The 22,259-nt window shown below is 53.9% G+C and overlaps 1 protein-coding gene across 4 annotated transcripts; it reads right to left on the reverse strand.

Moving 5' to 3' along the window:
- Positions 1-1,956: 1,956 nt before the first annotated feature.
- On the reverse strand, positions 1,957-11,026 carry LOC100123906 (protein decapentaplegic). Of its 4 annotated transcripts, XM_008217398.3 has the most exons (5): positions 10,616-11,025; positions 10,161-10,490; positions 6,224-6,686; positions 3,964-4,304; positions 1,957-3,866 (listed from the first exon to the last, which is right to left on the reverse strand). In XM_008217398.3, the coding sequence occupies exons 3-5, from the start codon at positions 6,648-6,650 to the stop codon at positions 3,330-3,332; spliced, it is 1,305 nt and encodes a 434-aa protein (XP_008215620.1). In that variant the 5' UTR covers positions 6,651-6,686; positions 10,161-10,490; positions 10,616-11,025; the 3' UTR covers positions 1,957-3,329. The 4 variants fall into 4 exon arrangements, with proteins under 4 accessions (XP_008215620.1, XP_031777102.1, XP_001607677.1 ...); XM_031921242.1 differs by lacking the exon at positions 10,161-10,490 and having other exon boundaries at positions 10,616-11,026; XM_001607627.5 differs by having other exon boundaries at positions 10,161-11,025.
- Between the last annotated feature and the right edge of the window lie 11,233 nt (positions 11,027-22,259).

Raw genomic sequence — 22,259 nt, forward strand, 5'->3', positions numbered from 1 at the left:
GTCTGCCGTGTCGAAGCTGCGCGCGCGCGCGCGCGCTCGAGAGAGAGAGAGAGAGAGAGAATAATCGTGGCCTCGGGAAAAGAGAAGGGAGAGAAAACGAGAATCGCTATATGCAAGTGCCAAAAGACGAAGAAGACGAGTGCGCGCCTATATACTCAATCTTCTTCGGCAGCGTCCTCTGCCTCGCGATCCTCGCCTTATTGACTCATTGGCGATCGCGGGGCTCGCTTATCGCGCTCCGCACGCGACAAAAATCATTCGCATCCTGTCGCTCATAATTCGAACATTGTAGCCGCGGAATGGATACAGCTATGTTGTACCGCCGCGAGAGATCACGCAGAGCTCGGGCTCTGCGCGTGAGCGTAATCGCAGCTGACGCGCGAAGAATTTTCTCTCCGTCACATAAGTATATCTTGCGAGTATATTGGCACTGCAATGTACTGGAAACGAAATCGAGCTGCCGCTGTACTAATTTGACTTTTAAAGGGCCCGCTCGCAGCTCGGGAGATCGCTCAATTACCGAAATTGACGCACGCGCGGCATCAAGATCCGATCCGACATCCAGATAATCGTCATTACGAGCCTCGGTCGGGAAGTGACGAGGAACATATGGACGATCTCGAGCGAGTGGGGACCGAGAAATTAGTTGAAAATGTGCGCGCGCGAGAGAGAGAGAGAGAGAGAGAGAGCGAAAAGGAGGTACAAATAGACAGCCCCTCTCGAGAGGGAGAAAAGGAGAAGAGAGATTAGGCAAAAATGCGCCGAGGCAGCTATACGTATACATGTATATAGCGGAGCATCGCGAGAGAGCCAGGGGGAACCACCGCGAACCGCATTCTCTACCTGTGTGGCGGAGCGCTCACTCCCCTCCCTCCTTCCCCGAGGGCTGCTATACGCGCGAGAGCCGGTCTCTCTCCGCTGACTCCTCTAAAACAAAGAGCCGCAGCAGCATCGGCAGCGCGCGCTCTCCAGCTCCAGCATCACCCTCATTATGAAACAATTTCCACGTCCTCCTCCTCCGCCGCCGCCGCCGCCGCCGCCGCAGCCGCAGCGAGGGTAAAGGCCTGTTAGGCCAATTGTCATGCGGCTCTTATTAGTAGGAGGTTCGTCTTTTCTCGATAATCACGCCGAGGAATGACTAAAGTCCCTCGGCAGAGCGAAGAGGAGCCGCGCGGCGCGCTCTCTCGTCCTTTTGGAATGCCGATGCGAGAGAGTGAGAGAGAGAGAGAGAGAGAGAGAGAGAAAGAGGCGATTGAATTATCCCCAAACGAGCTGCTCTCTCTCTCTCACACACACACACGCGCACGCGCGTGCGCAGGACTCGACTCGACTAAAAGACAGAGAGAGAGAAGAGCTGTGAATTATACGTTCGGAACGCGACGCGCGGCTCCTTTTTGCGCAGCTCCTCCTCTTTTTTACCGAGAGAGCTATATACTCCGATGCGCAGTGCGGTATGTTTTCCTTTTGCCCGCAGCTCGGCTATTTTTCCGCTGAATTATGAGCAAGGCGCTTCCATCTGCCAGCTGCAGCTTGTCAATTGAGTGAGCGGCGATAATGGAGCTGCCAGTTTCCCAATAATAGCCACACCAATTCAGATGACAATTGCCACGACAATGTATCGCACGGTTATATATCGCGTGCCTCCGACAATCGTCGTCATCGTCGTCATCATCGAGCGGACTCGCGAGCGTGATCTTGACGCGGCGGATCAAGGTGTGGCTTGTAATCTATACGCTCTCACTCGTACTCTCGTACACGCCACGCACACGCGCACATAGTCAATCTCCTATTGCCAGTTACGCAAAAGCCTCTGTCCTCTACGCCCACTTGGGGCTTGCTCGTATAATAGCGAGAGAGAGAGAGAGAGAGAATGTGTTATTCGCGAATCGTCCATATATACTTAGCGATGCGGGATAAACATTGCTGATTTTTGGCGAAGAAAAAAAGTAGCGTCTCTTTCCTTCTGCAATATACATCGATTTATTTCACTGTTTTTGTTATGTATAATATATAATATATAATATAATATATACGCAATAAACTTTACAATAATCTTTATTTACACTGTGTACACGCATATTATATAACGCACCTATTCACACATTTTACACTGGGCGCTTGTTGCTCAAATCGGATTCACGCGCTCAATTATCGTCATGCACATTCATATAGAGAGAGAGAGAGAGAGAGAGTATATCACCCAACAGCCAGCACTCGTCGCGCTATAACTTATACATACGCATCAGATTATCATCCTTCGTCGTCGTCGCATGCTCAGCTATTCCGTCTCTTTTGTACAATTATAATACACACAGAGGAGGAAAGATCGTTTCTCTTGTATATCGATACAATATGAAATTAAGAAAACAAATATAGACAAAATAAATAGTACTCCTTACAAGCAGGTACGGTTTTACGATAAAAAAGGAGGGCTCGTGGACATGACGTATGAAAATAATGAAAGATTTTCGCGAGAAATTCCGCCGCCGACGACGAAAAAGTACGTGACAGCGACTCGTCGTCGAGGCGAAATTCCTCACGGCGGCTCGGATGCAGAGGATCTGGACTCGTTCGAGACACACCCGCGCACTTTTCCATCGGAAAATCACCGCCGGCGCGCGCACACACACACACTGACAGACAGACAGACACACATAGCGAGCATTGCGCGTGTATCGGGTTGTTGACTGTTTCAATGACGCAAGATCGGCCACGCGCACTTTCTCTCTCTCTCTCTCTCTCTCTCTCTCTCTTTCTTTTTCTCTCTCACACACGCACACAACGCCCGCAGAGTGAGTGAGAGAGAGAGAGAGAGAGAGAGAGAGAGAGACGTCGCAAGTATGTACATATATACAGAGAGACAGGCTCAACTTTTCCACGCGCGCGCTGCTCCTCTCGTTTTTATGGATATACGCGCACGCAGAGACGTGTGCGTCCGTGTGTCGTGTGTATGCATAAAGGAACGAGTATATAGCCAAGACAGGCGCGCGCTCGCGCGACTATATAAATCTATACCGGTTTTCTCGGCAGCCTTATTAATAAATTATACGCGCGTCCAAGGAGGTTCGGCTTGTTCGCCTATCTCGCTCCTGCTTCGCCGCTTCTTCTGCACTCGGTCGGTTATATTACGCGCTGCGTGCCTCGATATCGCGCGCGGAATTCGAGGCGATTTTCAATCGCGAATCGCGAATCGAGAGCCGAGAGCCGAGAGCCGAGAGCCGAGAGCGAGCGGGGAGAAAAAGCTTGCGCAACGGCCTTCGGCAGGTTTCATAATAAATAGGCACTCGCTGCACTGCTTCATTGGCATATAGGTGCAGAGTATCGTCGGGTCAGCGGCAGCCGCAGCCGAGCACCGACATGTCCTGGTAGTTCTTCAGCACGACCTTGTTCTCCTCGTCGAGGTAGAGCATGGATATCGAGCCGAGGCTCGTCGGCACGCAGCAGGCCTTCGGCACGAGGCTCGGGTTCGTCGAGTAGACGAGGTTCTGCACGATCGCGTGGTTCGTCGAGTTGAGGTGGTCCGCCAGGGGGAAGGGGCAGTCGCCGTGGCAGTAGAACGCGTCGTAGCCCGGCGGCGCGACGATCCAGTCGTTCCAGCCGACGTCGGCAAAGTCGACGTAGAGCGGGTGCCGCCGGCAGTTCTCCCGGCCGTCCTTGCGCCGGTTCTTGCGCAGGGCCGCCCGCCGGGCCCGCCGCTCCATTATGTCGCTCGCGCTCGACATCTTCTTGCGCCCGTCGTCCGTGTAGGCGTAGAGGGTCGGCCGGGCGCGCTGCCAGCTCTCGTGCCCCTCGTCCAGGCTGCGCCTCAGCCGCACGTGCTCGGAGCCCGCCTCGGGCCTGCCCGGCTTTACCGCCTCGCCCACCACCTGCGAAGCGAAAGAGGCTCACATCTCTGGCTCCTCGAAACGGCGCCGGCTTATGCCTACGTAAGAAGAGGCGTAAGAAGATGCGTAAGAAGCTCACCTGCACGAGGAGGCCGTGGTTCTGGTTGTGCTCGGGCGGCTTGGAGATCCAGCGCTCGAGCGCCGGGCGCACGTCCAGGCTGACGCTGGCGTTGGACCGGAGGTCGAGGATCTTGCTGTCGATGAGCCGCAGCAGCGGCTTGCTCTTGCCCCGGAGCCCCGGGCGCACGATGTCGTGGACCATGAGCCGCACCAGCCTCGGCAGCTCCTCGCTCGGCCTCAGCGGCACGCGGCTCAGACTGAGCTCGGCCGCCTGCAGTCGCTCGCCGGCCGGCACGCTGCTCACGTCGAAGGACAGTCGGAATCGGTGCGCCGACTTGAACTTGTCGTCCAGCTCGCTCTCTGTGGGCAGAAATCGAGGCGCGCCGGGGTTAGCTGCTTGCTGCTTCGGATGCTGGAGAGCGCGGCGATGAGAAGAAGGTTAAAAATAGCCGCGACTCGTACGTAGCCAAGTCTCCCGTTCAAAAAACCGGATACGTCTCTCTCTCTCCCTCCCTCCCTCCCTCTGATTCGCAAAGCTCCGAAAATGGGCGGATCAGGCGAGTATCAGTAGTAACGGCCGAATAATGTTAATTAATGCGCGGATTAACCGTCTTTTTCCTACATCTCGGGAGGCGCGTGTCGAGGTTAGAAAGCGAAATCTCCTAATTGCACCGGGAGAGCCGCGGCGCAGAATCGTTCGAGACGTAATCGCTTTGAATAAAACACGGAGAGGGAGTCGAGAGAGGAAGAAGAGCCGAGGGCCCCATAAGTTCGGGGCAAATTGTGCAGTAAGCGGAATCCATTACCCGCTGATATAATATATTATCCCCGCTCGCGAGACCGAGGACCACCCCGGTGCAGCAGCAGTTTCATTGTTCCCCGCGATTTATGCGGCCGCAGACTCTCCTACTCTCTCTCTCTCTCTCTCTCTTTCCCCTTATTCTCTCTCTCCCTGGTTCTCGGCGCGGGGGGGGGGGGGAAGAGGAGGGGGAGCGAGTTGAGGAGGCGATGAATTCGCGGCGCACTTAAAATGCCATTCGTCTCAATTATCGCGGCGGCGGAGCCGAAAGAGGGCTTCGACACGTTATTGTGCACGCGACCGTTGCGATTTCTCCCGTGCGTGAGCGAGTTAGTCCGAGTTGCGGTTGCGCCGGCAGAACGATTTTCGGACAGGGCTTTGTTTATTGAGTTATTAGCCGCGAGAGAGTATGGTTTTAGGGCGGATTTTACGGCTCGGAACCGGCTATCAATTTCGCGTAAAACCTCCAACCAGATTGCGCGAGAAAATCCGATGAATAATTCTTACGAAAGGCGAGTTGCAAAATTCTACTTTCATCAACTATATATACACATTCGTAAATTAATAACTCTACGGCCGCGTGTAAAGTCGATTAAAAGTCGCCGCGACGATCCGGGTAAACACGTAGAGACGCGGCACAAAATTTCGTGCTCTTATGGAGCGCCGAGAGAAACAGGTCCGAACAATGAAAAAGTTCTAAAAATAGCGGTGGAGAGAGAATGCAGCGATACGAGGAGTAAAAGTGTAATGGCCGATCTTTTTTTGCACAGAGCAGCTTCTTACGCTCTTCGTGCTCTCCCTTAGATTTTCTTTCGGTACAGTTGTCTTCCTCGAGGCACCTGCGTGCGGCCTCTGGGCCTCGAAAAAAGAGGCTTCTGCAAGGGGCGGAAGGGCCGCTCGTTCCGCATTATGGTGCAAGGCATAGAGAGGGCCAGCGCGCGCGCGCGCGCGCGCGGCTGCACTTTGTAACTGATATACCCATACGCGCCCCGCTGCGAGCGCCGGCGCACGCGTCACGGATAGCCCCGGCCCATAATTCACCGGGGCTATTGCTTTCCCGTGTTTGCGCTCCCGGGACCTCTCTTTCTCCCCAGGGCCAGGAGAGAAGTAGACTTTTCGTTATCGGCTTTTCACGAGGACGCTGCGTGATCGGAATTCTCTCGAGGGCGAGTGAGAGAGAGCTGCTTTTTTGTGTGAAATTACGAGAATGTAGGCAGATTTCGCCGGAAACATAATTCAGAGCCGCCGTGTGTTATTGTCCCCGGATTCTCATGTAAGACACGAGGAAGCGAGTGGTGGGCGAAAAAAAGCGCTCCTCCAAAGACGCACATTACGCCTCGTTATCCCTCTTCTTCTTCTCTATCTGGATGGACTCGTCGAGCTGTCGAGAGAGGAGGAAGGAGAATACACACGCGACGAATCCGATTTCGGCCGGTCTCTCTCAAAATAAAACACGGACAAAGTAGAAAATCGGGCTCACCAACGTGGAGGAAGGACCTGACGGTGTTGGCCGGTCCGGCGTTGATGCCCCGCTTGGCGATGTCGACGACTCCGCTGGCGCTCTGCCTCCTGTACAGCTGCTTCAGCTGCTCGGGCACGTGGGTCTGGCCGCTCCTCTGCAGGGGCCTCGGCCTCCTGGAGAAGCCCAGGAGCGTCAGCAGGCTCGTCTCGAGGCCGGCGATGGCCTTGGCCCGCTCCGTCTCGTCCATCTCGGGCTCGTCGCTCCCGGCGACGCTGGGGGCCGTCGTCCTGCTGTGGCTGCGCGCTCGTTGCTGCTCCTGCTGACGATGTCGCTGCTGGGAGCGCTCGTCGGCCGGGCCGAGCTCGTTTGCGCCGGGCTGCTCGGCGCTCGCCAGCAGCGCACCCGCTGCCGCTAACACCAGTCTCAGCAGCAGCGACATGCGCATCGTGACGGTCAGTCACTGCTCGCTCTGCTGCCACTCCTGCAATCATGCGAGAGTCGCAAAGGTTCCTTATAATATGAATAATAAAATATGCACGTTCGTCGCGCTCTCCGCCGTTTCATAACCTATGCGCCGCGCGCATATTGAATACGAATGAGAGAGGACGCGCAAGGTTAGCTCAGCTAGACAGTTTGGTGCCGCGCAAAAACGGATTCCAGCAGCAGGCTCGCGCGCTCGCGGCAACTCTCGGAACTCGGAACGAAAGCTCGCGCAAAAAGCGCGTAAACAGAGCGCGCTCGCGCTAAAAATAGCGTATTTTCATCTCGGGAGAGGCGCGCAGCAAAAAATGCCACTCGATCGTTGAGCTGGAAAAGGCAAGAGAAATAGTATATATGCGATATTATGAAGTCGTGGCAGTTTGCTCTCGCGCGGGCGCGCCAGTCAGTCTGCCGCGCGAAGCGCTCCTGAACGAGGTAATTCCTATTCGCGTTTCCTCGCTAATTGCGCGCGAGAGACCGCCGCCGCCGCCGCGTGCGCGTGTCTTTTATTCTCTCTTTGCCTCTCAGTTCGACGAGGATAATTCTCGGAACGAGTCTCGAGTGTTTTCGCGCGCCGCGCTCGCCTGAAAATTCGACGTTGTAATAGACCGATCCCTCGCGCGCTTTCCCTCCTCCCGCGGCTCACCTTGAACGGCGTACGTCCATCCGAGTTCTATAAATATACCGGCGAGCTTGATTACGATGATTTCTCCGCGCGACTTTCTCCCGCCCACGCGCTCTTTCGATTTTCCATCGCTCGCTGCGAGATCGGTATACACGTGATGCGCGCGATCGGGCGTCAATTTCATCGGGCTGGCGCCAGGATCGGGTTTGTGTGTGTTATTCGCCAAGCTAATTGCGCGTGTATAGTCGATTTTATTCGGTTCAATGCGTACGTAGCCCGTGCGATGACGAAATCGGACCCGCCTGGCTCCCTATAACCCGGGGAATATAACTCCTGCGCAACGACGGACAAGTGTTTTTGCCTTTCGAAATAAATCATTCCCCTCTTGGGCCGTAGGTATATCTCATACAGGCCGGCCATTCAGGATGAATGACGATGACGTCGTGTAAGCATCGGGAGGTGGAGAAGATGAAGAAGCCAAGATACAGGAGTATATATGGCAGCGGCTCCGAACACGAGGGGCAGGAGGAGAGCCGAGGAGCCGAGAGACGGCACTGGCTTCGTACCAATTTGTCTCTCCGCGTAGTCGCATGTGGAGCATCGCTCGCTTGCGAAAAAAGCCGATCGCTCGTACGATTTCTACGAGAAGAGGCTATCCCCGAAAAGCACAAATATATCCCGCACACGCACGCGGCAACCTCGCACACGGCGACTCGAGAGAATCTAGAAAGGCGAGGCGAAGGTAGAGGAGAGAGAGAGAGAGAGAGAGACGGCAAGAGCCAAGCTGTCTGCTTCGGAGGCTCTCGTAATCTCGGATCTCTGTCTCTCGCAGCGGAGAGTCCATACCTCTCAGAAACGCCGGCGGCGGCGCGGCTCTTCTTCTCTCTCTCTCTCTCTCTCTCTCTCTCTCTCGCACTCTCTCGCCGGAAGGGACTTGGCTCTGTATACGCGTAGTGCTCTCTATACCTCCAACAATGCCAAGGATAGCGAGCCGATGCCTCGGGCGATTCGGCAGCCTCGATTTCGCCGATTTTATCGGCAGTAGTGCGCGAGAGCGACTTTGTGAGAAAGAGTTGTTGATGTTTCAATTCTCGAGAGAGCTGCTGCAAGCTCTTCGCTCGTTGTATTTTGACGCGCCGAGAGATGGGACGTCGAGATTGCTTTCGCCTGTTGGTTTTGCGGTAATTGACGGCTGCCCGATTATGCCCGATAAAAATCGCTCCCACCAGCAGTAGATCGCTGTATTTACCTACCCTCTCTCTCTCTCTCTCTCTCTCTGTGTTAACAGCGCGTCCCCTTTCCGCACAAGCGTCCTCGTCCTTCTCGTTATCGCTCAAAGTTCCGACGCACCTGCACAATCATGTCACACACGCGCGCGCGCGCGCACACTCGCGCTCGTACAAGAGTATGATGTATATGTATAATGGCAGCTGACTCAAAGCGCACGGCGGCACTTTCCTCGCACGCGCTCGGATATCCGACTGCCGTGTCGGGGAGCATAGCCGAGGAGCTTTGCCGCGTTACCATTTTCTTTTTTCTCTCTCCTCCCCCTCGGCTACCCCCACCCCGCGGCGACGCGCCCGCCCACGCACCAATCGCACGAGACGCTGAGGCGTCCGCTCCGGCCAGCCACTGCGCCGCCGCCGCCACCGCCGCCGGTTCTCTTCTTCTCTCTCACTCTGTATAATAATGTCTATGCTACGGGGGAGCTGAATATCCCCATCTCTCTCTCTCTCTCTCTCGCTTCCTCCCGTTGTCGATTTTGCCCAATATTTCCCAAAGCGAGATAAGTCGGCGAATTATCCGGGTCGTATACGACCCCCCACGTGGCGTTATATGGAGCGCAATATTTGTCTTCACCCCCCGATGCTCACACATACCTGCACGTCGCCACGCAACCTTTGGGGGGGGGGGGGGCAATGCGGTGCACTGAGAGCTGCGCTGCGACAATTCGGACTCGAGAGGCTCTATACTATAACTTATTGCTTTCCCGCGTTCGCCGGCTTCGCATTTCCAGAGCTGTACGCGTTGGCGCAGCCCCGTAATACCGTTCTATACTGATTTACGACACGGTCACGATCCGCACAAAGCTGCGCGCATAATTATGCCACTCTCGAGATTCAGAGGGAGAGAGAGAGAGAGAGGAGCGTTAAATGTCCGTTTCGACGATGCCGCTAATGCGGTAAGTATATTGCAGCGGGAGGGGCTCGTTCGACCTTTGCAGCTGTAATACTCTGGATTTTCGGCCGCGCAGATAGATGCTGTATACGGTGTATAGGAAACGAGTCTTTCTGGTAGGCGCGAGCGCGCGCGCGCGTCATCGTCGAAAATACACCTCGGAAGAGAGAAGAGGAAATCGCGGAAACGGCTTCTAGAAGCTACCATACACACACTTTATACTCTCGGCGAGAGGCTCGCGCATTTGCATATACGTACAGCGCGCGCCGAGAAAAAGTTGGCTCTCCTCGTGATTTCCCGTGAGTTACTTTTGCGACTTTTATATATCAAGAGCGCGAGGTATACTTTCACAAAACGTTTTTACGACTCTCGTTTTCCTCCTCGTCGTCCTTTTTTTTTCCGTCTCGCTCGTTCGACACAAAGTGTGAGAATAGGTATAGTTGCGACGATGTAGGTGTCGGAGACGTTCGTATGCGCACGGCGGCGGCGGCGGCGGCGGCGGCGGCGGCGTGAGAGTGGAAACCAGAAAGTACCGTTTTTCGAATGAATCTATGATCGCGGGGACGTACGCGTATATAAGTTATATAGCCGTACACACATCGGCGATTTCACTCGCAGCGACGTGTACGAGAGGTAGGCATCGGCACAATACAAACAAATATGGATGATCACCTTCTAGCCGTCGGTCCGAAGCGTCAGCAGCAGCCACGGCATCTCTTCGTTCGATCGCACTGCTGGATACGGTGTAGTATTAGAATTGACGCTGCACTGATTATCTCTCGCGAGGAGATCGGTAAGTGGCGGCGCAGCAACAGGTGCGAGAAATCGTCGTGTCGCCGTGTTACATCGTACCGTTGCTTTTCGCGCATACACACTCGCGCAGTATACGTGCGTCGCGGAGAGCTATACACTGCTGGTGAAACGTAGTGCCGCGTTCTCCATTCGCTCCGCGGCTCTCGGCGCGTTCTCCTTTGCCGATTCCTTCTTCCTGGGAACACGGAGCTGTCGCGCGCGCGCGCGCACAATTGCAGTGTGTTTGTGTGTGTGTGTGTGTGTGTGTGTGTGTGTGTGTGTGTGTGTGTACGCTCTTCGGGATGAGAGCTGGCCCACTGTTTCGCACTTTCTACCTTGCACACCGCTGCCTGCGATGGCCGAGGGAGGACTGGTAAGTGGTAGCACAGCTGTAGACCGCGGCGAAAAATCGGCGCCAACACCGCACTTTATTGCAATGCAGCTCTGCGAGGCGCTGCTGCTGCTGCTGGCTTTCCGCTCGGGCGATTACTGACTGGCTGGCAGCGGCGGCAGCAGCAGCGGCGCTGCTAGAGAGGCGCTGCTCGAGGCCGTCCGAGTCTCTCTCTCTCTCTCTCTCTCTCTCTCTCTCTCTCTCTCTCGCTCGCTCGCTCGCTCGGCGTTTGCGTGTACGGCTGCGCGCGTGTGGGTACGCGCAGGTCGGTGCGAGAGAGAGAGAGAGAGAGAGAGAGAGAAGCCGATCTCCGCAGAGAGACGATCGGCAAGCGAGGCCCGACAGCGACTGCTGCAGCTCGCGCGCTGTATAGAGGCTCATCGAGAGGAGATCGGTTTGTGTGTGCGCGCGCGAGTCGCCGCTCGATTATTCCTCTCCGGCACACGACTCGCGGACGGAGCAGCGGCACACGCATACTTCTCGACGGCGACACGGGCTGTGCTGCTGCAGGGACGTGAGCCGAGTGCCGGGCGCCCCCCCCCCCCCCCCCCCCCGTATGCGCAAGAGAGAAAGAAAGAGAGCTTGGTACATTTGCCAATTCCGCGGACGAAAAGCGAGCTCGATTGGCCTTTAATTTCATTGTACCCTCGTGAAATTCGCCGCCAAACGGCGCGGGAAAAAAGCCCGGTCGACTGCGCGGCACGCCAGCGCGGGATCGGGAGCTATAATTTAATAGAGCCGAGGAATTTTCCTCGGAATTCCAATTGATAGTTTCTTGCGCCACTTAATTAATTTGTACGAAATGCCCGATCGTTCTTGTGGACGATGGCCCTCTCGCTCTCGTCGGGACACTTTCGGAAATTAGGCTGGAATCCCGAGAAAGCCTAAAGCACAGTCCGCGCGCGACTCTCACACATAGTTTCGAGAGAGGGAGAGAGACAGGTAAGATCTCGGGGGGGGGGGCAGCGGAGAAAAAGAATAATAAGCGACAACACAGCAGCCTCCTGATTGCATGTTGTTTTTTCAATTATTCCAGCTTTACATTCTGAGATAAGATAATTACATCGGGCCGCGGATAAGCATCTCGATGAGGCGGGAGTAGGCGAGATGCTGGAGATAAAGGGATACACTCTCTGTCTCTCTTTTTCTCTGGTTAGCCGCTATTCTCTTTCGTCCTCCTCCTCTTCTTCTTCTTCTTCTTCTCTTTCGACTCCAGTTTGTCTGCTTTTTTAAACGGGGCTCCCTCTCGGCGCTCGCAGCTCCTCGAGAGAGAGAGAGAGAGAGAGAGAGAGAGACGAGGCTCGTGAGATTCGACGCGATCCCCCCCGCCGCCTCGCTTCTTCGGATTTCGGATGCGCGTTTGTGTGTGGCTTATCGATGGGCCTTTGTGCGCCGCTCGCGCGAGCGCGGACCAATTGATTTTCGAGTTTCGACGCGTTGTAATTTTCTCGAGGCTTTGTTTGACTTGCTCCTTTTATCCAGCGGGTTATATATAGGCTCTCGGCTATGGCTTTAATTAGCCCTCGCAGCTGCTGTGTACTCTTGCTCTCTCGCTCTCCTTCTGACGTTCGATTTCCCCGGCAAACTCGCGTTTCCTTCGACATTGCTGTGCATAGAGCAGCGAAGAAAACCTATGCATATTCATTACGCGATCGAGTCTTTTTGCTAGACTGCGCGCAGCCATGCGAAGTCGGTGGCTGAATCAAGATACAAGCGGAAAACGTATGAGCAGCCGTGCGAAATCGGAGATATAAAATTGATCGGTTTTCTCTCTCGCTTGCGGTCCGTGAGTTCGCGATCAGCCTAAACCCACTAGCTGCTCTGCTAATTTTTCCAGAACTCGCTTTCCGACGAGGCGGCTCCGCGCGCTCTGTAATTTAGCCGTCAGCAAATCGTTGTACGCAAATCATACAATTCACTCGCGGCTTTCAAACGTCCAAAATACACAAGAAAAATGCTCCCGCGTGCGTTTTGCATACATCCGCGAATCTCTCGCAATTTTCTCGACTCGACGATGCCCCAGCGCAGGAGAATCCCGGCAAAAAACTGGCGAACGGAGCAATTAATTAGGCGGCGAAATTCGCTGACGAGCAAAGTGCCCTCACGTACGTAATTCATTTATCGTCCGCGCAAGAAGGAGCCTCGAAAAAAGGGCACGAAAGAAGCGACTCTTCTCCTTTTTATCCCCCGCCGTCCCTGCCGAGAGAGAGAGAGAGATTCGCGAGCTTATCTCTCGCAGCGGGATTAGAACATTAGGAGAGACGTGTCTCCCGACAGCGAATCCTTTCCCACTACGGCTCCTTTTGCTCTGTTTATCATCCGCGCTGCTGCTGGCGTTTATCGATATCTCTCGCGGTCTCATATTCGCGTCGTCGCTGCATCAGCGAAGGTAGAGAAGGAGCGAGCCGGGCAGAAAGAGTGCCGCCGCGGAGGGAATATTTATGGGGTTCCGAACTGGACCACCCGGTAATTAAGACGACCCTGAAGCCGGGGCGGGGCAGCAACCGCTCGAGAACTCGCGAGAGAGTCGCTCTCCGCTCCCTTGTTCCTCACCGCCGTGCCATTCCTTTACCTCTCTCTCTCTCTCTCCCTCGAGCTGCTTCTTCTTCTTCCTCCTCTTCTTCTGCTGCTGCTGCTGCTGCTGCTGCTGCTCACGACGCTGGAGAACGACGCCCGAGTTCCCGCGGAATTCCGAGTGCGCGATAGCGCACCTTCTCGTACTATCAGATCTGAATAATAATCCAGCGAGATCGATCCCTCGTACGGCCGGCCATAAATCCGCCCCGGTAATTCGAAAATTAACGGCTCGATGCAGCCCGGCACATCGATCACGCATCTCTCGAGCATTCAAACAGACCGCTCGCGCGCCATTTGTCGGCGGAGTCTCATTTCAGAAAATGTTTATCGCTTCCTGCGCGAGCTTTCGCATATATGCGCGACGATCGAGCGGAGATTCTCACGGCTGATTCACGCGCGGCGGCCCGATGAAAAATTATTGCCAATCAACCGACCGCACCGCTCCGACTTTTTTCACACGCTAATCAAGTATACACACATACATACAGCCGCTCGCCGTGGGAGGTGCGCGTGCAAAAACTTCGTGTACCCCGCGAGATGATAAATCAAAGGGATCCTGCGCGCCGTCCCGAATCGTCGCGTGCGCTTGTAGAACAAACACACACACACACACACACACACACACACACACACACACACACACACACACACACAGTTTAGCCTGAAACTAGAGGCGCGTATTATCGTTCCGAGAAATGATTTACGCTCCATTTTCTCGCCTGCGCGCGCGACGACGACGACAGCTCTAATGTAATGTTTGTATATTCCCTGCAATTTCTCATGTCAGTCGCGTCGGCTCGATGAGGTGCGAGGTTTATTATAATGTTATTGCTGTCGCGATCGAAATTGCCGTAATCTCGATAAACGAGATGTATCCGAGGATGTATAAAAAGATTAATCTCATCCAGGGCTGGCACGGCGCACAATCCGACACGATCTATTCCAAAGTAGGCGCGAGCTGCACGCGAGCTGCACGCGCTTTCACCGAGAGCGCGTGACTCGGCCGATTATTAGCGTCGATCTCTCGCGCGCCGGCTGCCTACTATACCCAGAAGCCGCAACCGATTTAGACTCGCGCGCGGGAAAACTGTGCGCGATTTAACCCGCCGCTTGGGATTCCGAGAAGGAGGGAAGTGACGTCGCGGTAAAAATTCATCTATATACATTATACTCGATTTTACAGGGCTATTTCAATAATTCACGCGGGAATTCCGAATTCGAATTTCCATATCGGCCGCCCGATGACTTATATAACGCTCGTTGTTAACGCCGCAGCGGGAAGTGCAAACGGGAAGCCATATACATATCGATTCAATTGATTCGACACGCCTCGAGTGTGTGCTTATATACGCCTGCCGCACAAAGCGGGCCTTTTGTGTACCTGACGTGGATTTTGAAATATTCCTCGACCCTTCTCAGAAGGAATTACAAGCTGCGCGCGCGCGCGTGTGTGTTTTTAGAATTCACTTGTTAGCGCCAGCGTTGATCCTCCGATCGGCTATTTCAATCGCTTGTGTAAACACCGGATCGCACGCTCTCTCTCTCTCTCTCTCTCACTCGCATTGTGCGCCGCGGGAAAATCGCGTCGCAAAAAGTCGCGTAAAAATTATGCCAACGAAAAGGGGTAACTAATCGCGTCATCCGCATTAGCGGCATCTCACAAAATCAAAGCAGAAAAGCTCGACAGCCTCGAAAAGTATCGCTTTCGCGGTGGACGGCCGCAGACAGGCGGAAAGGAATGGCTCGCTCGAGTCTCGATTTAATTCGCAACCATAGAGAGAAAGAGAGAGAGAGGGGGGGGATCCCCTTGTTCTGGCGCGCGCGAGCGATGAGAGTAGAACATAGCGCTAAAACGATACCATTATACGCCGACGTGTTATTTCGCGAAAAAGGATCGAGAAACGAGAGAGAGAGAGAGAGAGAGACCCTCTTTAACGACTCTCTCTCTCTCTCGCGGGTAATCACAGCAGTGCGGCTGCTACTTCTGATGATTGCAGAGGCGCGCGAATAGCTGCCGAAAAGAGGGCCTCGTCTCTTTATACCACCGTCATTATCAAGCGCGCACACAAGGGATGCGCCGCGGCAATTATCAATGGCCAGCTTTGCTTAGCCCCCCGCCGCGATGATTCTCTCTCTCTCTCTCTCTCTTTCAGCTCGTGTTCCTCCGTGTCATTCCGGCTCTGGTCTTCGCTTTTTCAACATCGGGCGCTGTGTGTACCAGCTCGTCACAATAGTCTTTATCCCCGGACAAAAGCCCCGGCCACATTATCGTTCGGCCGCGCACAGAGCTATAGATTGAAACATCATCATTATCGAGTTGGCGATGAGCGATTAATCATCCAGCCTCCCAATTTTCCCTTTTCCTCGGCTCTCTTCCCTCGTTGCTCTGCAGCGCACGCGCGCATTTCCCACACCCGGTCTCTGCCTCGCACTCGCACACACGCGCACAGGGTTCTCCTTGAGCCGTTCCCTCCTCCTCCTCCTCCTCTCGTTGGTTTTCGAGCCGCGAGAGAGAGAGAGATAGACTATCATTTTGTGTGTGGCCAAATGAGAGACCACCTTCGTGGAAGGCACTTTACCGTCGTTCTCTCTCTCTCTCTCTCTCGCTCTCGCTCTCCTCCTCGGCAGCCCCGCGGGGATGTGTCTTCTTCTCTCCGGCAGGCTCGCTTCGCTGGGATCGAGGGTATACTCGCGCTGTGAGAAACGAGCCGCGGATTCGGCCCGGCGAATCTCGGGAGAGGACGGGTATTTTTGGATTCGCGCGCGAGCGCCGCTGGTAGACTCGGCGACTCTGCCATGGGAAAGAAGCGCGCGAGTGAGGTAATCGGCTGGATTTTTTCCCTCGACGTCGATCGACGTCTCCCCCACCCCCCCCACCCCCCCTCTATACCAGTATAGTATAGTATAGTGTAAATATGCGCAGCAAACAGCCGAAAACACGGTTCCCCGGCGTTCCTCGGATGCCTATTATAATGCTATACTGCGCGGACGAAAAGGAAAAAGGCCGCAGAATCGGCGATCAAGACGTAACATCATCGGCTTCGGCACGCACAATATAAGAGGTCCGATCGACCACCGCGGCATCGCGCACGCAGCTATGCGCGCGCAGGAGGAGGAGGAACAAAGGCGCGCTCCGAAACAAAGGATCCGCGAAATCCAGAGGAATCTGCTTGTATATACGCGGTGATGGACGATATAGAAATTTTGTCACGATTCCGCGAAGCCATCGGCCGCCGCGCAGCGATAGCGATCTCCGCGCGCGATGCGCGGGTGGCTCGTCCAATCGCGACGACAAGCCGCACTGGCGGCATTTGCATAGAGGACTGGATTGAGGGATGGAATGCGCGCGAGGGAGATGGCTGAATTAGCCTGCAGGGCCGGGGACACGAGCACGGGGGGGGGGGGGGCTATTACGCCGGCGGAGTAGCGTTTATGCGCGCGCAATTATGCGTAATTGGACGGCCGATTTAAAATCGTTATTAAGAGAGAGAGAGAGAGAGAGATAGTAATAAGAACATGCGTGTCGATAAGAGAAGCTTCCACGATGTCGGCCTTATCTCTGGCGATTTTCTCCTATACGGAGCAGGGAAAGGTCCATTTTCCCGCGGGGAAAATGTGAGCTCGAGAGCGCCCGCTGAGGCGCCGCGATGACTCACTGCGAATCGGCCGTGTGGGAACGGACCGCGCACAGGTGGAAACGCTCCTGCGAGCTGGAAAATTGGTCGCCCGGTGAGAGAGAGAGCCGGTAGAGCGGCGCTTTTTTCTTCTCTCGAGAGTTGAGTCAAGAGATACGCGCGGATAGATTCCTTCCTCTGCGCCGAGGACTGTGGGAGGCTCGTCGGCCGATGTGTCAGCGAGCCTTTTCTGATTTTATGAATGATTTCGAGGCAGCTTTGATGTTTCGGCTCGGAGCCAGCTCGGACAGAGCCGTGAATGAGTTCTCTCTCTCTTTCTCTCGAGGGCCCCGGCGCTTTGTGCCCCGACAAAGGAGCGCTCGTTACGAGGCTTTTGGGACTGGATAAATATTTACTCGGTCGACCGAAGTCGACTACCGGTGGATGCGTCCCGATCGATACAGCTCCTTTTCATCGGATTTTCGCTCTTTTTCAGAGCGACAGAGTGAGAGAAGAGCTGCGAGGAGCGCGCAAATTCTCCAAATTAATCCTTCTCCGCGGCGTCCGCGGCTTCCTCGGCAATCAGCCCCTCTCGCTCTGCGCCGAAAACGGCTCGCGGTCGAATACCGCCGATTCACGTAATTGCTCTATAAAGAGCCTCTCTCTCGCACGCACGCGGAGCGTCTTCCCCCTGAGGGAGAGGGACCACCCATAGGAAAGAGAAAAAGGTGCCAAGCCCGCAAAAGAGCGGCCGCGTGCAAGTACATATACCTGCGCACGCGTCTCGGCCTAAACAGGTGCCGAGCCTCTGGAATTTTCGGGAAAAACAACAGAGAAAGAGAGAGAGAGAGAGAGAGAGCAACGGACCTCCACTCGAGGCGCATAAAGTGACGAGATTACGATTAGAGGATATAGGGAAAAACGCGCGAGGGTTAATTGATTCTCGGAATCATAAGGTTATACACGAGGGATACGCTGCAGCAAGGGAGAGCCGAAAATTAATTCCACTCGGCGGCGCGCGCGCTCCTTTTGATATTTATACGCAGGCGCGCATGACGCGCGTTCGCTTTTTTTCCTCTTATATCGCCCGATTACCTTTCGAGGAGCGGGTAATAGTCTCCGCGACGAGACATCGTCCGAAAGACTCGAAACATGTAAGAGAGAGAGAGAGGCGAGAACAAACACACACACACACACACAGCGCGGCGCGCAATGAGTAATGCGGCTCTCTCGCGCCGTGCTGTCTGCCCAATTCCGACTTCCCACTTGCTAATTCAGCACTTGCGACATTTCCGCCGGAGAAAAGAGGATTTCTGGGTAAAACCCACGCCAGGCCAGACGCGAGCGATCATGATTATGGGTTCTCTCTCTCTCTCTCTCTCTCTCTCTCTCTCTCTCTCTCGTGCGATGATGACTCGCCGCTGCTTTTTTTCTCGCTCTTATATAGCTGACCCTCTATGCGTGCATTATATTCTCGTAACATCGATACACGGCTCCTTTTTGCGCCATTTTTATGTAAGGGACTCGGACGCGCCGGCGAGTGAAAGTCAATGCGCTTATGTATAAAGTAAGTCACTTACGCGCGGGCCATCAGGTATATCATCGTCTATACTATATATATATATATATATATATATATATATAAGACGTGTATTATGTTTACGTGTGCCCGACGAGCTGAGAAAATTGAATTCGCCGCGCTCGGACTTGTTCTCTATACTCCTCTCGACGCTGCAGACACGGCGGAGGCTTTGTGAAAGAGAGAAGAAGAGCTGACTATAAGACAGAGCTGGCGATTATGCCGCTGATCCTCTGGAATTTTTCTTCCTCTCAATTATAAGCCTACGAGAGCTACTTACACGCGTATTCGTAATCTTGACGACGAGCAAATATTTTTTAAATTCGCCTCGCCGCAGGAAATCCAAATTTGAGCACTTCCTCCCCTGAAATTACAACTGGCGTAGCTTATATACATTCCGCGTATACACACACACACACACACGAGCGTGATCCCTTTCGCCCGGGAATTTTTATGGCTCTCGTAAAAACCTATAAATCCAGCGATAATCATGCGCGCGCCCAGCTCTCGGCGGCTTTTTGACTTTTTTTTCTCCTCCGCTCTTTCTCTAGAGTATATTTTCGCTCGTCTCGCGTAATTTATCGGCCGGTCATTTGACGATTTCGTAAATTAAGCTTTCGGCGCGCGCGCGGCGGAAAACTTTTGATGGTTATGGCTATTTTCGACGGTCTTTATTAATACGCGCGTCGAGAGCCGGCGAGCGGAAGGATATGTTTGAGAGAAGGAGCGGCGAGAGCGATGGATGGATTTTGACGTTTTTGCGACTGAGCCGAGAGAGTAGAGGACTTGTTTTTTGCTTTTGCCGAGGCTTAATTAATATAGCCTTTTTTCGCTTCGCCGTGAGCCCGACGCTGATGAGAATGGCTTTTTGCCATTAGCTCTTAGAGCCGAGCGTTCATTCTTTTCGAGGTAAAATTTTGTTCGTATGCAAATCGCGAGGACGAATGAAAGAAAGAAAGGAAAATCGAGAAAAACCGTCGCGGCACACGCGCGCGCGCAGCTGTTTCCAGTAGCTCCACTCTCCGTACGTATAGGTATAGGATCCTCGAACAGGTGGCTTCCAGATGCCACTGCGCTCGCTCCTTCCTCTCTTTAAGCGCGCGCGAGCTTTTCCTCCTCCTCCTCCTCCTCCTTCCACACGCTCTTCTTCGCTTTTTCTCGCTCCCGCGGCTGCACCTGCGCGCTGATGACATTATTTCCTTTTTCAGATCGTCCCGCCGTCCATACCTATAACGCCTAGGAACGTGTATTATGCGGATTCTTCCGCGATCGGTTTCGAAAAATTCGTTAAGCTTCTCGAGATATCCGCTGTAGAAACACGAATCTCGACGGTCCCCGCCGATAAATACTTACACACTCTCGAGAGCTGAGGCCGTAGTTTACGATTAGTCATCGTTATAAGGGGGCCTTTTAAACCGGATGACTATTTCGCAGCTCGTTTTATTATTTCAATTTTCCCGGACTTTTTGTTTCTCCACACAACGCAGGTGTGAGCGGCTCGAGCGTGACGTTCGCGGCTTTCGAGTTGATTGGAGGCTGATGACTGTGTACGCGCGCCTCCGGAATATGCGCGAACTTTGATAAGCCACGTGGCAAGGGTTATTTTTAGCGCTGACCGCTCCTCGCGATGATCAGCCGCACGAATTTATGCTATCGCTCGATTTTTCGCCATTCAAACCAAGAGGCCGACGGCCATAAGAGAACGAGACGAAATTGCTAAAACGTCCGAATATTCTCCTCTCTCGCTCTCTCAATGTCGCGTATATACGAGCATTTAAATGTTGGCTTATACGCGCAGCCTGTACAGTCAGTTGAGCTCTCCTGAAACCCGACCAGACACCTCGTCGCCAATATATCTCCTCATCTCTCGACGCATCGATTCTCTCTCCGCAGCTCTGACCTAAAAGTATATCCGAGAGGCATCGTGCACACACGATCTCCACTGCAGCAGCAGCAGCAGCAGCAGCAGCAGCAGCGCGTAGGTATGTACATGCCCCGCGGGGAATATATTAACGGCGAGAGCGAGAATGTGCCGCCAAGCGCGCGAGGAGAGGCCCATCAAGGCGAGCCTGCAGCAGCAGCAACAAGCATCCAGCCTTTCTATATAGGTATATCGTGCGCGAGAGCTGACAACGCCTCGCACAGACATCTTCGTACGGACGGAAGAGAAAATCTACGAAATTGATGGTCTTTTCTTTGGACGACTGGATGAAAGAATCGATCATCATAGAAGATGAAATAGATCCTAATCGATAAAGCCCCTGTCATCGTCCTTACATTCATCATCCTCCTGAACTTCTTGCAAGTCTTCTGTAATCTCTCTTCTTCCTGTAGTTGAACCAGTGGAAAATTTCGTATATAATTAATAGCCGCAGCACAGCCGACCGACCGACGATGAATCTGATCGGAATACGCGCGTTTATCATCTACATTTCTACCTATAGTTTCAACATTGGCTTACTCAACTCCGAGGCAATAAAATCCACTCTCGCGGGCTGAACTTTTGATTAATTACATATATCGTACACGCACGAGCTGCGCGTATCTCCCTTTTTCTTCCTACTGAGATTCCAGCGCCGCAACGAGCGACCGCCTATAAGTACCAGAGCTCTCGGCGCAGAAAAAGAAAAGAACAATCGCAGCGCGCGCTCGCACCGTCCTACTATACATATCATTCATAAAGTTGTAGGTATACAACCTCCGACTTTTCGCCTAATACCATATATACGCGCAGCCCCGAAAGTCTGTAACCAGAAGGGAAAAAAAGGGAAAGATACAGAGGAGGAAAGAGGCGAAGCAGCGGGAGAAAAAAAGAGAACGCAGGCAGAGGGAGAGAGACCCCCCTTGCTCTCAAAGCAACATCCCGCCCACCACCATTCTCTCTTCCCAGGCGCGCGTGTAGTATCGCAGGTAATGGCTTTATTCCGACAGATAAACTCCTCTCCGTCCGAAAGAGCAGCAGCAGCTTCGCTTCGCCGGTGTGTACCACCTTGTATATACAGGTATAAGAGTATACCCACGGACACATTCTCTCCCTCTCGCTCTGCCTTCTGCGGGAGCAAAAGCAGCAGCCGCTATCTTCCATCTCAGCTTGCGAGCGAGCGAACGCGGCTTATCGCATCTGCAGCCGGCGGCCCCCATCGGAGCTTAATGACAATTTCAGGTAGTAAGAATGCTACTCTCGGCCTCTGTCCCCCCCCCCTACCCCACGCCCCTCCACCCCTCTCTCCATCCGTCCTTCTCTCCTACCTCTTTTTAACGGCGATTCACACAGGATGTACGCGCACGCATGTATACCTATACATCCACAACAGGGCTCTCGATGTCGATTTAACAGCGTTTCCATCTGGCCCCGATTATCTCTTCGAGATTTTAACGGCCCCGCGCGTGCGTGCAGCGCCTCGAGGAATTCCGGAACGTGTCGCTCTACTCTTGTGCGGCGCGGTCCTAATGCGTCGGAGGCACACGGAGGTGCCGATTTTTCCACTCAAACGAGCCGCCACCGCCGCCTACGACTTGCTTTCGGAATTTTTATAAGTATCGCTGCGGAATTGAAGCTCCGGCGCTTATCGCTTCTTGGTAGCAGGAGATAGATGTCCCTGCACTCTCACTGTGTGAGACACAGGTACATCTAGATAGCCGCGCCCGGGGATATATATATATATATATAGTTAAAAACGTTTCCTTGTAAGTATCCTCGAAATCGAGTTGACTCCTAATTTGTAACCTGCAGAACGGACACTTTTCCGGGAGGTTTAGACGTCTGAGTCATACATGGACTATGTGTTGTTGCGCTCGCACGAATAAGACTACTCGAG

Source organism: Nasonia vitripennis, chromosome 1 (assembly GCF_009193385.2).
Source record: "Nasonia vitripennis strain AsymCx chromosome 1, Nvit_psr_1.1, whole genome shotgun sequence".
Lineage (NCBI taxonomy): Eukaryota > Metazoa > Arthropoda > Insecta > Hymenoptera > Pteromalidae > Nasonia > Nasonia vitripennis.